Source organism: Fusarium coffeatum (assembly GCF_003316985.1).
Source record: "Fusarium coffeatum strain FIESC_28 chromosome Unknown BRIP53273_contig_302, whole genome shotgun sequence".
NCBI lineage: Eukaryota > Fungi > Ascomycota > Sordariomycetes > Hypocreales > Nectriaceae > Fusarium > Fusarium coffeatum.
In genome coordinates, this window is record NW_022158091.1 from 260,828 (window position 1) to 278,223 (window position 17,396).

At 49.5% G+C, this 17,396-nt stretch overlaps 3 protein-coding genes across 3 annotated transcripts; 1 reads left to right on the forward strand and 2 right to left on the reverse strand.

Annotated features, from left to right (window-relative positions):
* Positions 1-75: 75 nt before the first annotated feature.
* FIESC28_10400 (uncharacterized protein) lies at positions 76-8,019 on the reverse strand (the record flags this gene model as incomplete). Its single annotated transcript, XM_031164532.1, has 2 exons — positions 76-6,586; positions 6,638-8,019. 2 exons carry the CDS (start codon positions 8,017-8,019, stop codon positions 76-78), a joined length of 7,893 nt encoding a protein of 2,630 aa, XP_031011484.1.
* A 327-nt stretch (positions 8,020-8,346) lies between these two features.
* FIESC28_10401 (uncharacterized protein) lies at positions 8,347-10,053 on the forward strand (the record flags this gene model as incomplete). The annotated part of the gene is made up of 2 exons (XM_031164533.1): positions 8,347-8,363; positions 8,418-10,053. 2 exons carry the CDS (start codon positions 8,347-8,349, stop codon positions 10,051-10,053), a joined length of 1,653 nt encoding a protein of 550 aa, XP_031011485.1.
* Positions 10,054-11,492: 1,439 nt separating this feature from the next.
* Positions 11,493-13,359, reverse strand: FIESC28_10402 (uncharacterized protein; the record flags this gene model as incomplete). Its single annotated transcript, XM_031164534.1, has 4 exons — positions 11,493-12,642; positions 12,695-12,917; positions 12,982-13,049; positions 13,106-13,359. 4 exons carry the CDS (start codon positions 13,357-13,359, stop codon positions 11,493-11,495), a joined length of 1,695 nt encoding a protein of 564 aa, XP_031011486.1.
* Positions 13,360-17,396: the final 4,037 nt, after the last annotated feature.

Genomic DNA, 17,396 nt, shown 5'->3' on the forward strand with positions numbered 1-17,396 from the left:
ATAACGCCAGGAAAAACATATCTTATCTGATGCCACAATTCCATAACGCCAGTTGATGCAACATCATCAATCCCCTTACCATCGCTTGAACGACTGCCTCATGACCTTCTGCTCCTTGGATCGCGTCTTGAGGCGCTCCTTGTTCTTCTCAAACTTCTTTCTCTTGTCCCGTCCATACTTCTCGGGCTGCACAATCGCATCGATCTTCCTCTTGCTTGATCGCTCCTCTCGCTTCTTCCTCACCTCCTCTCTGATCGCAAGCAGCTGTTTAGAGTACTCAGCTGTACCGAACTTCTTCTGCAGAGAATCCATAAGGATCTGTGCGCGTGTCTTGAGAGCTTCATGCTTTGTCTTGAAGAGCTCATCGTTGGAGAAGGGAGGGGCAATTGAGGGATCAGTAAGGTTGTGAAGTGGCACAAGGATAGTTTTGAACGATGGCCGGAGACGTTCCAGCGAGGACCTGCGGCAAATAGTCTCCAGAAGCTCCATTGCAGCCACCTTTGGTGTGATGGCCACAGCTCTGGGAGGAATTTCTCGTCGAATGACGTGAGAGATCTGCCTGAACATATGCTCGAGGTCTGTCTTGCGCTCAGTCTTTTCGTCGGTCTCTTCAGCCTGATCTTCCTCGTCTTCCTTCTCTTCTCCATCACCCTCAGGGAGACGGGGGGCCAAGAAGGCCAGAACCTGCACGGCTTCCGCTCCGAGCTTCTCGTCAATGTCTCTAGTTGCCAGGACGCCCAGCCCCAGCCTGACGAGGTTCTGTATCCTTGGCAAATCGAGCATCAGGCCATGGCTGCCCTTTACTGGCTCGCCAACGGACGCATCACCAGCTTGCTGGGCAAAGTCTGCCAAGTAAGAGCTGGTCAACCCAATAGACGATAGTTTGACGGAAGTCTCCTGGTGAGACAAGCATCTGACAATGTTAGACCACATCTCCTCGCTGCTGCTTGCCAAGATCTTTTCGGGGAACACAGTCAAACCAGCACGAAGAACTCCCAGAGCTGCCTCCAGAAGCTCTCCGTCAACTTCTCGAATGTCCTCATTCTGGATGACGCCGTTGATCTTTTCAAGAACAAGCTTGAAGTCCTTCTTATTCTTTGATGCATTTTCGTTAGATTCAAGGTAGTACCCGAAAACCTGGAAAGCAAGCTTGAGCACAGCCTCATTTCCGTCCTGGTCCAACCATGTTCGCACAAGGCCAAGGAAAGTTAGAGTTCGCTCCTTATCGGCCTTGCGGAAGATTTCTCTAAGAAGGCCTGCAGCTGAGAGTCGACACTTCTCGCTGTCGTCGTTGGCGAGGACGAAGAAGAGCGGGAGGAAGCAGGTGGAGGAAATCTCTTGAACAAAATCGTCAGACGACTTCATGAGGAGCAAATGAACGATTTCCATGACAGACAGACGACCACCCTCTCGCTCGTACTTGAGGTTGGCAACAATAAAGTTGATCTGCTTGGCCCATCTGGCCTTTTTCTGAGGGTATTCGCGGATAAACTGGAAGAATGCGCCTCTGGCAAGATCACGAGTATCCTTGTCATCATTGGTGATCATAACTGTACCCACGTAATCCATGATGTCGTAAACAGAAGCAGTTTCGACACGTCGGTCCAGTACTGATCGCAGGAAATTGAATGTCACATGACGGTAGAGGGGCTCAGTCAGATCGTCCTTCAACTTGGAAAGAAGCATATCGATCGCGGCATCCTTTACAGGAACGTCACGACGATCCCGCAGGACAACGGCAAGCATTTTAAGTGCTGCTTGTGCCACCTCAGTGGTAGTAGAGACTGACATAGATATGCTTTTGGTTGCTTCCCTGACGGCGACCTTGTACAGCTTTGGTCCCTCCTCATCAACGAATGGCACCTTGACAATGACGGCAAGGAGTTTAAAGGCTGAGATCTTGACCTCGTCCTCTCCACCAACCATGGCGTCACCAAGAATGGGGATGAACCCAGAGATATTGGCAGGAGTTCTCAAGCTGTCGTGCTTCTTCAGGATGGCCCTCAGAATATCGACCGCAAAGCGAATAAGCTTGTATGTGTGCTTGGTTGTTTTGCCTCGGTCGCCGCTCTTCTTGGCGCCCTTCTGGACCAGATACTTCTTGACTCGAGGATCAAGCTTCTCCTCAACCTCGGGCTTCTGAGAGTTGTATACGTCTTGGATGACTTCATAACAGAAAACCAGGGTGTCACGGCTTTCAGCGGCAGGGTTTTGGAGAAGACCAGCTGTGATACGAGCCATCAAGGTATCAAGCTTGCGAACCATCTTGAGGTCGACCTTTTGCATTAGGAGCGCTCGTAAGGGCGTCACCAAATCAATGAGACGACCAATGGAGGCGTTCTTGGCTATCAGCTCCATTGAGTCTTGACTTTTGCTGCTCTTGATCTCCTTTGTCTGGGTGGTGTATCCCTCGGCGTCCTTTTCTTGGCCAATAACACCGAAGATATCGTCCATGACAACTGTCACGATAAAGGTAAGGCAGTAGTTCAAGTCGCCGGGGGCGCAGCTGGGGAGAACGGCAACCAAAAGAGAGTGCATGGTGTAGGAAAGCACGTGAAGTTGGTAACCTCTGGTCAAGGCACCTCGTAGTTCCTTAAGAATGAAACCAAAGTATGATGGGCCCAAGTTAACAGCAATCTTGACCAGCGTGTCTCGAGCCATGTCTCGTGCCTCCACGGACTTGCTGCGAAGAATATGGCTGATATCAGTCAAAACACCTGCAAGCTTCTGGTCCATCTGGTCCGAAGGCAACAGCTTCAAGAGTCTGACAATGATGACACCGACAGGCACACGATAACTGACTTCTGATTCATCCTTCTCATGAAGATGCTTGACCAACGTGGGCAAGAAGAGATTGGTGACCTCAACTCCTAGCTTGTCTGCCTTTGGAATCGTGAGAGGAAGCCTTGTGGTACTGGAGGACGAGGCCTCAACCTGATCTACCTCCATGCGCTCTTCGCTATCATTCTCAGCTGCATCAACAAGTGCATCGGCAACCTTGCTCAGAAGTCGGATCGTCAACTTTTGTTGATCAGGCTTGGCCTCAACGTAACCGATGTATCGTTGAAGGGTGGTGCGGTAATGCTTCCAGTGCAAAGAACTTGCAAGGTTGCCAATGGTGATAATGGCTTGCGCTCCAAGGCCATGATCGTCAACTCCTTCGGCACGACCAAAGATGAAGTGCTCGAGAAGAGGGATGAAGAATTGGGCCAGGTTTTGACTTCCCATTTCCTTCTGCTTGTTAGCAGCCTCAAGGATATGCAGGGCCTCTAATTGTTTTGCTGTCGCGGGGCTGAGAATGTTAAAGAAGAACGTGAGCTCAGAACTCTCTTCATTTCGATCGTTCAATAGTGCACTCAGATCAGCAATGGGCTCCCATTCGGGCATAGTCGACAAGAGATGGCCCATCACTCGAAGATACTCTCGTCGAGAAGTGTCAGATGGCTCGCGGGCTCCAGCGTAAAGCGCAGGCATAATGACACCCCGGAGATGGACGTCAAATTTCTCCTTGGAATCTTCAGACGCGCAAGCTGCTGCATCTCTAATGAATCGGCGCAGTCCATCGGCCGAGTTGGAAGAAAGGATACCAAACTCAGCATCGTCTCGAATATGAAAGACAAGATTGTGAAGCAGAGGCAGCCACTGCTTGGGTGTCATTGGGACCTCTCGATCACCAGAGATTGCACTGTAGGCAGCCAGGCGCGTATCGTAATCGGGCTCATCGATACGTCCTTCCTTCCAGGAGTTGAGAGCAGTACACAGTTCGGCAATCTCTTCAAGACTGCTGTCTTTACCAGCGATAGCCAGCAGCGCTCTTGACAGGGACTGTCGGTTCTCACGATCCTTGAAATAGCTGAACAGAGACGATATGGTGTCATAAACGTCGTCGAGTAGTGACTGGTTGTCAAAGGCACTAGAACCTGCAACGTATTGCTCGACGATGAGCAAGATTCTACCCTTGAGCTTGGGGCTGACTCGTCGGGGTGGCTGATTGAGGAGGAAGATGGAGATCTTGATCACAGCCTGGACGTCTGCGGCATCCTCAACGATAGGCGACATTGCTAGGATTGTCTCCACGCAAGCTTCCATGAGATCGTTGCTGATGCCAGACATGTCCAAAACATTGGAAATCTGTGACAAGATTGCCTTGGAGTTGGTGTCGAGGAGCTCTGCCTTGATGACTTCGTTGAACTCGGACTCCTGCGCAGGCGCAGTTGCAAGCTTAATCAAGTTGCGAATAATTCCCAGAACATGAATCTTGACTTCGTCCTTACCCTTCTGAACCGACAAACATTCAATAATCTTGGGGAGGACACCCTCTGGAGCCTTGGCATGTGGCGCAAGGAAGAGGGCAATTCTGGGAAGTACAGACCAAGTGGCAAAGAGCTGTAGCATACCAGAAACTCCCTGTGTCGTCTCGCTAGGCAAATTGTCTAGTCTTGGTACCACGACATCTTCAAGGATGATATCTTGATAAGGAGCCCACTGGAAAGACTGAGCGTTTTGGAAAAGCGCAATCAAACACTTCAGACCGTTGGATCGGATGGTCCTCAAGAGAGATTGAGTACTGGCCTTTTCCTCCTCTTCTTCGGGGACGTTCTCTGGTTCTGTAACCTGACCACTGAGCTGTCGGCAGGCGAAGACAAGACAGTAAAGTACGGCATTGAGGAGGGTCTCCAAATAGGGTGTAGCGTTGGTGCCCAGCTCGGAGATGACAGAGGAAATCATGTTGAGGAAACCGACTTGCTTGCGAACAGGGAGAAGAGGCTCCTCGAAGATCTTCTTCGAGGCGCCAACAACTCTAACATCCTTCAGCTTGCCAGTGGCAATATCCAAGAAGCTGCCCATATCCTCGACGCTGAGGTTTCGTAGAACAGCAAGTCTGGTGGCTTGGAGGCCATGTCGTCCGCTTGCTGCACCCTTCTTGGAGATGGTACGACCATAAAGCAGTCGCAGGAGAACAGGCATCAACTCAGCCCTATGCTCTGCCTTGATAGCAGTCTCGTCCTGAAGGAAGACCGTAAGCTCGTTCTTGAATCGTGCCTCATCCAGGAGAAACTCCAAATTTTCTTGATAGGTCTTAATAGCCTCCTGCTTCCAGGCAAGGATGGCCTTAAGTGTGACCTTCTGAACCTCAGCGTCACCATTCTCCATCAACTGCAAAAGCGCAGTATAGACGTCCTCGTGTTGATAGAGGACTCGAGGGTTGATGAACTGGGAGAAGACGTTGAGCATAGCCTTGCGGTCTGCAAGAGACCAAGTGGCTCCCTCAGAAGTACCTTGACCATCGACTGACTCAGGGGTTCGGTCTTCACTTGCCCATGCGAGAAAGTGTGGCACAAGTTGACGAGACCTCCTCTCTGCGATGAAGGGGATTGCATTGAAAACCTTCAGGGCACGAGACCTCGAGTTACCAGCAGTTGTTTCAGCAGTTCGCTGCTTGTCGTCAAAGCTCTGCAGCATCAGCTCATCTGGGCCGTCGATAGACTCCTCAACCTCGGATGCAGCTTCTTCGAGCCTGTGTATGTTTGTGCACTCGAAGTCAGAAACAAACGCGCGACGGTTGTTGTGGGTTTCGGGCTGCGAAGCACCCCATCGAGATGAGGGAACCTTCAGCCAGCGGAAAGCAACTTCACAAACTGCCTCCTCTCCAGCTTTGGTCTGTGTGATTTGCTTCATAGTTTCAACCGAATCGTCCCACACGGGAGACAGCTTCACTGTAAGCATACCGAATAGGAAAGCAGGCACAGCTCGTTGCAACCAAGAGTTATCCTCAAACGAAGCGTAATTCTGGCCCAACTTGCGAAGGTACATAGCGATTGTTCTTGTGTGTGCGAGGTCCAATGGGGTCTCTTCAACCTCGATCATAGTCTCGACAGTGTTAGAACTGTCTGATGCCAAGTTAAGCACCTTGAGTAGATTCAGAGACGCCAAACGGAGTTCGTGGGACGGAGAGCTCAGGTTTTCGATCAATGACTTAATGACCGGGTCCTCATCGTTGGACGAACTGTCGCTGCTGGTGCTATCCTGTCGCTGGGCGGGCTCTTTGCCCTGCAGAATCTCCTCATACGCAAGATAGGCGTGCAAGAAGCTGACAGACTGGGAGAATCGAGGAACAGCAGCTCGCAAGAGGGGGCTCAAAGTGATGTCGACAGAACTGGCAGCCTTACTCATACGTAGGTATGCGTGAAAACCCTGGCCAACGATGAAATGAACCTCATCGGATGCTAAAGTAGAAGATGGTTTCAGCGCAAGCTTGAGCTTGCGAAGCAAGAGTTCGGCGATACGGGCATTCGTTGATGGGTGAACCGTCGTAAGTTCGAGAATCTGAAGCAGAGCTGAGTACTTTGGCAGACACCTGTCCCGCCAAGCTTGGGGATCCTTGTTATAAGGTCCACCTTCGGGGAATGGCGAGTCCTCCAATCGTTCGAACTTGGAAACAATCTGATCCTGCCATCCTTGTGGCATCTTGCAGCTGTCCTTCTCGCCGGCTGGAGGGAAAGCACGGTTCTCGATGATCATCTTGGGCAACAGAACGCAAAGCATAGCTTCATTAGGCTCTTCAGACCAGTGATTCGCGATAAACCTAACATGGTGTGTCAGTATTTTGAAAAGACCGGTTACTTGGAACGCTTACCTTTGGAAGTCGTTGCGGAATAAACTTCCGAAACGCTGGGCATCCAGCTCGCAGAAATACGAACAAAAGGGAATGAACCATTTCATGAATGGCTCCCTGGTCAGAGATTGAGTAAGAGGAACAATATGGGGTATCAAAGCATCGATAGGTGCGTGGTGCCAGACAATTGCAATGCTGACGATGACAAACTTCCAAACAGCGCTCGAGGCCTCCTGTGGAACTTCTGGCCCGGCCTTTGTGACGGTAGAGAGCATCTCAACCAAGTTCTTAATAAGAGGCGACCAGTCGGTTATTCGATATCCTTTTCGAACACCAGCCATGGTGCCATATATCCTAATAAGGGGAACAACTTGCCACGGTTGGTCTGTGGGAGCTTCCCTCTCCATATTGGCTCGGATTGCCTCGTGAACTCCAGTTGCGAAATCTCCAAAGGTATCGGCAGTCGCATGGTGGATGACACTAGTCAAAACGCCACAGACCACTTCTGTCCAGGTCGTGTCCTCGCTCAAGGTTCGCTCCACCTCAGGGATAGCGTCAACTAGAGCCGCAAAGACAGCCGGAGCAGCAGAGTGGATCATGTTGTCGGTACCCTTGATAGCCTCGGCAAACATGTTCATCAATCCATCCTTGTACAAGGTAAACTGGCGATCGTCCTTGATGCTCAGTAGGTCGTCTCGTGCGCATTCGACCAGGCGCTTCAGAGCGATTTCGCGATGGGATGGAGCGGCTGCCTTCTTGACTAAGAAGCTCAGTGCTTCCGCTGCGAATCGAGCAATATGGGGAGGATGTCGTGACTTTCCGAGTAGTGGCGCCATGACTTTAAAGGTAGGTCGCAAGTCAGGGACGAGCAGTTTAGAAAGATACTTAAACAAGAAGGCGAGAGCCCCGAATGTCCACTCAATAACGTCGACATCCTGTGGCTTGGCAGCGATAGCCACGATCAGATCCAAACTTCTGCCATAGTGCTTCTCGAATCGAACTCCTAGATCGTGCGCAAAAGCGGTAAGAAGGTCCAACAATGGCTCTAGAGCTTCCTTATCCTGACCAGCAATAAAATCGGCCAATAGGTCCATTATCCTCTGCTCGAAATGGAGAAGCTGAGGAAGACTCTCGCAAAGAGGCCAGACCTTGGTCTTGAAGGCAGAGAAAGGCTTTGAGACATTGAGCTCTCCCCATTTGTTCAGTCCGGTCTGAAAGTAGGATGTCGAGGTCGAAAGATCTTCGTTATCGAGGTCATGACGGCGAACTTTTCGTAACGGGTGAAGTGAATTAAATTTAGAAATTTTAGTAGTAAAAGATTCCCATCTGTGATTCTTTTGATGGGGAGTTGAGTTTTTATTCTTCCGCGCTTTTACGATGCGCCCTGAAGAGTTGGACGGCATCTTGGCGGTATCTGTTTTGTAGGTAGAGAAAGTATAGTATGGGAAAATTGAAGTTCCAAGTCTGCGAAAAAAGAGCTTCACATACCGCGAACTGCGTCCCCGCCAAAACTTTTTTTTGATCGGTTCATAGACGGCAAAACCGATAAGAGCGCACTAATGCGGGATGCCCCACTTGAACCAATCATACTCGCGCCGCATTCTCTTATCTTTCTAGACTCGAACGCGCTCCATTATGCACTTTCATCATAGCTTCTTTCATCCACATTTCCTTTACTTTAGAAGAGGGTATCGTGAGGCCAAACCATTTCTCCTCAACAACCGCCCAATATGGCTTCGCCAAAGATGTAAGTCATCTCAAATCACTATTCATAGCTTATGGACTGACAACTTTTATTTAGCATTGTCCTAGGCGGTCTCAATGGCCAACTTGAGCCAGCGTTCAAGAAGCTAGCAACTCTTCATTCTAAGAATAGCTTTTCTATGGCTATTCTCACTGGCGATATCTTCAGCCCGACACAGGATGATGAGTCAGTGAATGCGCTCCTTAATGGAACTCTTCAAGTTCCTCTACCAACTTATTTTACCGTTGGAACCCATCCTCTGCCTCCGCGCATCGCCGCCAAGGTCGAAGCTGAAGAAGAAATCTGCGAGAACCTGCATTTTCTGGGCAAGCGCAGCATCACCAAGACATCCGACGGCGTGCGAATTGTTGCGCTAGGTGGTCAGCTGGATACGAACATTGCTGGCCAGTCTAAAGAGCAGCACCTACCATTCCACACAGTCGACGATGCGAAGAGTCTGCGTGGCGCTAACAGCGCTGATATCCTCTTGACATCGATATGGCCAGCGGGTGTCTGGACTGGCTCTCAAGTTGCGCTTGATCCGACACACCAAGCATCTATACCCGTTTCCGAGTCTATTGCAGAGCTATGCGCAGGACTAAAGCCACGATACCACCTATCATCCTCGCCTGAAGGCTTTTTCTACGAACGAGAAGCATTTGTGCATCCGACCCAGACGGAGACCGATAACACTTGCGTCACGCGATTCATTTCAATGGCTCCTTACGGCAACAAGGCTAAAGCAAAGGCGTTGTATGCTTTTACCCTTAACAAGGGAGACGCATCGATACCTAATGGCGCCACAGCATCGCCTTTCAACCCCAAGACGAAGAAGCGTCCCCCTAAGGAGGAATCACACAGTCGTTATGATGAGCACGAAAGAGGCCATAGAGGCCGACGCCAGAAGCAGCGTCATCGATCGCCTCCACCGGGTCCTGATCGATGTTATTTCTGTCTTTCGAACCCCAATCTTTCTTCACACATGTGTTGCAGCATTGGTGACGACGCGTACATCTCGACCGCCAAGGGTCCCTTACCTACATCGGCCACATTTGCCGAGCAGGGTCTTGATTTCCCAGGTCACTTAATTATCATCCCACTACCACACAACCCTACGATTCCCAGTATTGGACCTGTCACCGATCCAAACGGCGAAGCTGTCAAGACATTCAAGGAAATGACCCGCTTCCGCGAAGCCATCCAGGCTATGATTGCCGCCAAGAGTTCTCATAAGCTAGGTGTTGTCACATGGGAGATTAGCCGCGAACGAAACGTCCATCTGATTTGGCAGCTAATGCCGTTGCCCGCTGAGCTCATCCAGAAGGGCCTCGCCGAAGCTGCTTTCAAAGTCGAAGCAGAGAACCAAAACTGTCCAGCTTTTACAGCACAAGACCTGACTCTCGAGCAACAGGCCGAATCTGGTGGTGATTTCTTCCGCGTATGGTTATGGGCAGATGACGGCGAGGAACGTATTAAGGGCAAGTCCCTCGTCATGCCTCTGCCATCAGACATGCGATTCGACCTTCAGTTCGGCAGACGTGTGCTAGCCAAGCTCCTCCGTCTTGAGGACCGTCTGGTTTGGAAGGCATGTGAACAGAGTGTGGAGGAAGAGACCAAGGACGTTGAGGCGTTCCGGGAGGCGTTCAAGGAATGGGATTTCACTCTCCAAGACGGCGATGAAGCCGCTGCTTGATACTGGTGAATTTATGTATACTATACCAAAAGCATGGGCGGCGTTTAATAGGAAGAGGATATCGGGGGTTTTAGACTTACTTTGCTTATGAAGATAGATCTTCCTCATTTGCCAATGGATAGATGTTGGCAGAGGAGACAGTATCATGGATATAAGATTGACTGATACAATACAACACGATATTGCAATAGCAACAGAGATAACGGTACGAATGGTGCTGCTCCATACCCATGGGTTATAGATAAAGGAGTTTCTGTTTGAGTAGGTCGTGAGTCGTGCCGCAACACCATTGTCTGCTGATAGTATGCTTCCGATTCACTCAACTAAAGTAACAATCAAACTCGATCACCATTAGGAAGCAGCGTATTTGATAACTTTTAACTGTTTTTTCCCTCATTTGTAGGTATCTACTAGCCAGGGTATATTCCCCATAAGGCAATGTAATGTACAACAATTAGCAAACCATTTTTCGTCTGCCTGCCATACGGCGTCATCCAGTTACTCCGCCAGCTAGCCCTACAGTAAAGTACAGCAGTACCAATCTTTCATGATACTACCAAAACAATGCGACCTGTGCCTATTATGGACAGAGAATAAAATACAATTCCAGGTCTGAGGGGTATATGTAGTTTTTCCAACCTCCCGAGTAATTTTTTCAGGAAGTGATTGTTTGAATATGTATTGATGAACAAATGAAAAGGTTAACCAAGCCCGGTTCCTTCGGGTTGGGAGGGTATAGGTGCGACAATATGCGCGTATGGTACGTTTGTAGGTGGGTATCCGTAAAGATGAGGATACTGGTATCAAAAAGCTGAAAGAATAGAGTACCGAGTGACAGATGCAAGTCGGTGTATGCCTGGCAATCTTTCGGCTCCTGCAAATAGGGGGTTTCCTGTATCCCCAAGACCGAAGGTATCGAAAGGCCGAGACATCTGGTATCGAAATGTCTATTGCCAACAGCGCCACGGCCGTAAGGAAAAGCTTGTTCCCGAGACCTGTTTTAGAAGCCAAAAATGCAATTCCGGAAATCGCCAAGTCAGATGCATGATGAGTGAAAAGAGAAAAAGAAGAATGCGCGCCCGAATGCAGAATGGGGAGGAGGTTGGCTCCCGTGTGAATGAGGTTCCATCGATGGACCATGAACGTAAGCGTGAAACCCGTGAAGACATAGGAAAAGGTAGTTAATCGATGAGTGAGAACTCGTGGCAGTGATCTAAAAGCGAAGTCGTTGCGGTCGTGGTGGTGCTATGAGCATGAGAGTGATTATCGTAGTAAAGATTAGTTGCAAGCTGGTGATTGTCGAACCAGGCAGGCATCGTTGTAGAGATTGGAAGATTAAATGACCATAGACCTGAAGAGCGGACAAGGTGAGACCAGCACCAGGAGAGTCAGGCTCAACCACGTGCAGCAAAGAGACCAAGTCGTAAAGATCAGTACGTCTAGTATGAGGCCATACGGCGGGCATGTGATCGCTCGCCAATGATCGGAGAGGCACCAAGTCGGGAGATAGGTGCATGGAGGTTTCGTGAGTGAGGTCTACTGGGTGCAGTAGGAGATTCGTCCACACAAGGCTCACGTTGGCCAAAGGCAAAAGTAGCGGCTCGGCTGAGACCCTTACGAGATTTCAATCGACCCATTTCGCGTTCACAAGTGCGCTGGTGAGCCTCGTCTGACATCTCAACGTATTCTTGAGGATAGCATCGACCCCGGTGCTCGGTGAAGAAACCGGAGTATCCACCGTCTAGGATGTAGACTTCAGGATATGTAAGCTTGGGGTAGTGCTCAGCATTCACAGTGCGGTCCTCGGATCGAACATGGCGAGCCATAAGGGGGGCACGGTGGGCTGAGTACTCGCAGTGGAAGATAAGGAGGGTTCGGCCGTCCATGGGAGTCTGGAAGAGCTGGCTTGTAAGTAGTTCCTTGTCATTGTAGTTGACAGCACCATCAATGTGACCACCCTCATACTCGTACTCAAACCGGCAGTCGATCACGATCTTCTGGTCGAAGTGGGAGCTGTACTTGCCGTCCAAGACGTCAACGAGGGTTTCGCGGCTGATGCGAGGAATAGTGTCGGTAGGGTCTTCCATAAGGAAATGGGGGAGGACGGGCTCTTGGCTCTCCTCCACATCCATAACCGATTGAAGCGCAGGAGAGGTAGTCTCCTCGCCATCTGAGTTGCTCTTCATGACGTCAGCAGGATGCTCGAACATGCTCAATGAGCGACGGAACTGCTTGCGATTCCTCAGAAAGGGGTTCGCCTGTCGGCGGGCATGTGAGTTCATGGAAGGAGAGCCATTGTTGCGTGAGCATGCATTGAAGTTGAGAAACTGGGGTCTAGCACGGCCGGCTGGCATACCAGGGCAGGGGCTGTTGGCCGATGCAGGCCTGCGCTCCTGAGGCGGTGATGCTGACTCGAAGCATTCGCTAAGTGACAGGTTTGAGCTGGTGTGGTTGAGGCGAGCTCCTCCAGCACTAAAGCGAAATGGCGTTGTGTCAACGCTGTCAGCCTGACGGCTCGGTACCGCCGTTGTACTGAAACCCTTCATCCTTGTTAGGGAAGGTCGTCGAGGCATAGCTATTCTACGGTTTCTGATAGACGTCAGTTGGTGTTCCATGAGGAATGTGGGAATATGAGACTGACTCAGCCATGATGGGCTTGGGCGGTTCCAAGGAAGACTGCCGAGAGATGGGAGCAGGAGAATCAAGCACCATTTCTTCGTCAGCGGCTGGAGTAGACCCGGGAGTTGGAGATGTTATCTCGAACTGTGTAAAGAAAGGGGTCTTGTGAGGTAGAGGAGAGATCTCCATCAGCTCCTTGAGCGGCGCAGGTGATGAGGATGGCAATGGGGGAGTCGTGACGGAATCTATAGAAACATGCCAGTTAGCCACGAGGTTCTGCGTTCTAGACCGTAGTTGGGTCTTGCTCACCTCGACCTTCCAAGGTGCCCATCATGCCAGCAGTGAAGAGTGCTCTTCGAGGAGTGGGGAACTTGGGACTGGAAGCATGTTAACCAAGACACTTTCAAACTGAGTACTAGGCATCAGAACAAACCTTGATTCGCTGTCAAGTCGAAAGTTCTGGGAGAGATCAGCAGCCAAACTCGCAGCAGGCGAAGAACCTCGAACGTCCTTGACGTTGAAGTAGTCGCCGGTAGAGTGCTTGTGCATTTGCTCACGCAGGCTCATGCTGGCAGATGTAACAGAAGAAGATGCGTAGTGAGGGTGGCCGCGAAAGACGTCTCTGCTGCCCCAGCTAGGGAGCATTGACGGGCGATGCAGCGCCGCTAAAGGAGATGATGCTTCCATTGTGATTATGAAGATGAAGCAGCGGGACGATTCGAGGGAACTCGAGTTGAGTCGAGCTCTGTCGAAGCAGTCGGCTACTAAGAGCTATTCGATATCGAAGACACGGCGACGGAGGAGTGAAGAGGTAGTTCTGCAGTAAGTCAATGCTGCAGTAACACCTCTATAATGTTATTGAACAAGGGTCTGAGCGAAATCCTTGAATGCAGTCAAGGGAATTGTATCGTATCGTATCGTATGTATTAAAATCGACTCGATAGCGAAGCAAGGAGTAGATAATGGACGGGAGATTGGCTCGCGGGGGGGTCGACGATGTCGTGTTTGTCGGTCGTTATAATCGTTCGAAGTACATTTGAAGGAGGGACGAACGAAACTCGACAAGGACGGAATCGTGAATCGACGATATAAAAGGAGTCGTTAAATCACGATAAGTTGAGTCGAAAAGACGTCGACGTCTCAGTCTATCTCGAGAGGGATCGAGATGGAAGGCTGGGTTTGGATCGAAGACGAGAGCAGACCAAAGCCGGGTGCCAATTGACCGGGGGTGTGGGCGGTTGCTGGGCGGATGGCGGAGGACCGAATCGCACAAGGCAGAAATACGCACAGTCCAGTCCAGTACTAAGACGGACGGGAAGCAAAAGGGCAGAACGTAGAGATAAGGTTACTCTGAGAGTACTGTAAGACTACAAGCACACCGAGACAGAGAGAATTGAAAGTTCCCCTCTTTTTTTTTTCTTTCTTTCTGTTGTTCCTTCTAAGTGACCTCTTTTCCTTCTAATGGTGGGTGTCGAGAGTAGTTGTAGTTGTAGTTGGGTGGAAGAAGAGCGAATGGATGAATGGATGGTTGGTTGATTCTAAGTTGGAGATGTATAAACGATGGCTAAACCGTAACTGTAACCGTAATTTGCCTCTGGAAGAGTTCTAGTTGTCGGGACGGGATGAAGTGGGAAAGGGAAGATGTGAATGCGGGAGCAGAAGGCTTTTGAATGGATTCAACTCAAGCCCAGTCCAGGCAAAACCCGTCCCGGCTGGAGGTTTTTTCCCAGGCGATCCCACCAAGGTTGTTAGGGGTGATTTGGGAGCGTACTGGGGCCCTGGGGGTCGCTGGGGAGCACCGACTTACAGTGGAGTTTAGTGGACGAGGAATTGCACGCCCAGTTCCCTGACCCGTGGGACCTGACGGGTAAGGTAAGAAGTCGGGTCCAACTAAGGCAAGGCAAGGCAAGGACCTACCTGTACCTACAAAGTAAGAGCAAGCCCAGAGGTGTCGGGTCGGGTGTGAGAACAAGAGAGGGTGTGCAAGTCATGGGAAGTCAAGTGGGACGGATGGACTGAACTGGGACTAGACAAGTGCCCTCTTTTTTCTTGGAGGCACCTCACTTTCAGGGCCTCACTACGTACCTTACCTTACCTCCGTCAAGGCACAAGGCACAAGACAAGCACAGATCCAAACTACTGCTACTGTCCTGCAGCAAAGCAATGGCCCTGTCCTATTTGGTAAAGGTGAAGCAAATCAGATCCCACGCCAGTCCCCCTCCCCAGCCAGGTCTTTGCCCACTTGCCAGGCCTGTGTCGCTGTTGAATGGACGTCGCCCCGGAGCATGGCGGGCGGTTGCTCAGCGGAGGTGGGCCATCCTTGCAGCTGTGACCTGTCCTGGAAGGGCTTCCATGTCTGGGCGCTTAGTAGGAAGGACAGGGCAGTTCAGTGGACTAAGGTACATAACTCTTTAAGCACTTACTGTGCTATGCTCGCTATGCTGTGCTCGATGTGCTGTGCCTTGGTAGAAGAGCAGAGCTACGGGAGCTAAACCTACCTGAGCTATGAATGTTTGTGAAGCCTGTGCCTTGAATTGGATGATATGCAGTCGAATTTGAATGTTTTGCATCAAACTTGGTCTTCTCCATACTTTACAACGACCATCTACTCATCAGTGACATTTGTTTACTTTCTTCCTCTTTGGTAATGATCTAATCGTATCCATCTTTGATCAAGGTCAAGGTTGTAATTAACTCCTCATTCCCGGCTTCCATCTCTGCTTCTAAGGGATGGATATATGCATGGATTGGTTTGGTTGCACTGACATAAACGTCAGCCCAGCTTTGAACAGACCCAAACCAATGGGTCTCATTCTCTCTATCCCTCTTATGAAAGTTTGTACTGTACCGTTCGCATAAAGAATACAACCATGAACAAAGAAGTTTAATTCTAAATAGACATAAGAACAATTGCATACGCATTTATCGGTGCTCATCTACTAATAGAGATTGAATCTACTATGTATGTCTTGAAAGAGACTCGAATCTTGGCTATTCATAGAACGCATTCTTTGTTCATCATCTCGATTTAGCCATCAAACCCATCAAAACTTGATCTTATTGCGTGAATGATCGACCGTTTATTTTCGACACCCATTCCTTTTAGGGTCTGCCCCCTGTTCTGACTTCTGCTTCTGGTTCAGGTTCAGCCTTGACACAATGAGCCGACATCCAATGAATAACTAGAATAACTCTTGTTCATGTCTCGTCTCTTACACAATTACTCAATATGTCATGTTACATCATAGCTATGAATTAAGAAGCGGTGAAGGTATACTCAAGGTCTGAGATACGATTCGATGCGTCTTCCCGTCCCGCGATGCATATTAAAATCCCAACGGCTCCATCTCGACTATCAAACCCATGACTTGATGAATGACGATCAATCCATGACCTGACAAGCGTCGACCCAGTAACATGAATTTCGCGAAATGAGGTATCATGAGAATAGAAGTCCAAGATGATCACCGAAACATGGATACCTTGATCATGGCCATTGCCATAACAAAGAAGCTCTCAACTCAACTCACCCTGCAGTCAAAGAGAATCAACCTCGAAGACAACCCAATTAGTCCACAATAAAGCCACTAAAAAGGGTTCACAAGCCATGGTGGAGTTATTTAGATCTATGCCTTCTTTTGCTTTTGCTTTGAAGGGCTAGACTAATCTGCATGTTGTTCTTCATCCATAAACAACATTGAATAGTCTAAGCATTGAATATCTCGATCTCATCAAACTTGGTAATTGATTGTCATGCTACGGATACAGTTCCAAGTATCCGGTTTGTCTCCCCATACAAACATACCAAGACCTGGAGTCTAAATTCGGAGAGCCATTCAAGCCTCCCGATCAGCAAGTGAACACTCGAGCGTAATCCATCGCGTCTTGTCCGTGGCTTGTTAGTCCCGGCTTCTATCCAAGTTAGTCTTGTTCAGAAAAATCAACGTCGCTCCGGGATTGGATAAGCAACCTGTCAAGTGGTTAAACAACAACAAGTCAGTTCAGTTTGTTTCTCAGACACAAAGACGGTCACTCCGCCGCCGAGAGTAGGGCGCCCGTAGTAGTGGCGTCAATTGTCTCTGCCTCTGTTTCTATCTGCTGTATCCGTATCTATTCAAGGACTCCGCGGCTCCGGTGGACAAAGGAACTGTGAACGCCTCTTGTCTGAGAATCTCGATGCTTGTTGGCCGCCAAAGAATCGGAAAGACGAAAGACCTACGCGCATAGTTGAGACAGACAGCGAATAGTTTACTGCAGTAGCCACTAACTAGAGGCTCTAAGAGGCTTAAAGATGTGTCAGGTCGGACCAAGATAGTCGATTGAGCCGAGTGAGCGAAGAGTTAAATGGCTAATTATAAGAGTACCGTATCAAATTATCAGATACAGCTTCATCTTTCCGATCTCTCTCTCTCTCCCTGCGTCTCTAAATTTCCCTCCCTTGGGAAGATCAATCCATAATAATTAATGATATCCATAACTCGTGACCAAACATCTCATGTTCATCTTCTTTGTCATCAAATAGTCTCCTTTTTTGTCTCGGGGCGAGTGAATGGACACGAAGGAGAAAAAAAAGAGTAAAAAGGCTCCAACGGTCTCCATTTCCTTAGTTTTGCAGCTCCATATCAAATGTCAAAATATCGCCTCCCTTTTTTTTTTTTGTCGGATCTTTGTTCTACCCTGGGAATAGCATACAACAATTTTGGAACCGGGGACAGGCATTTCCC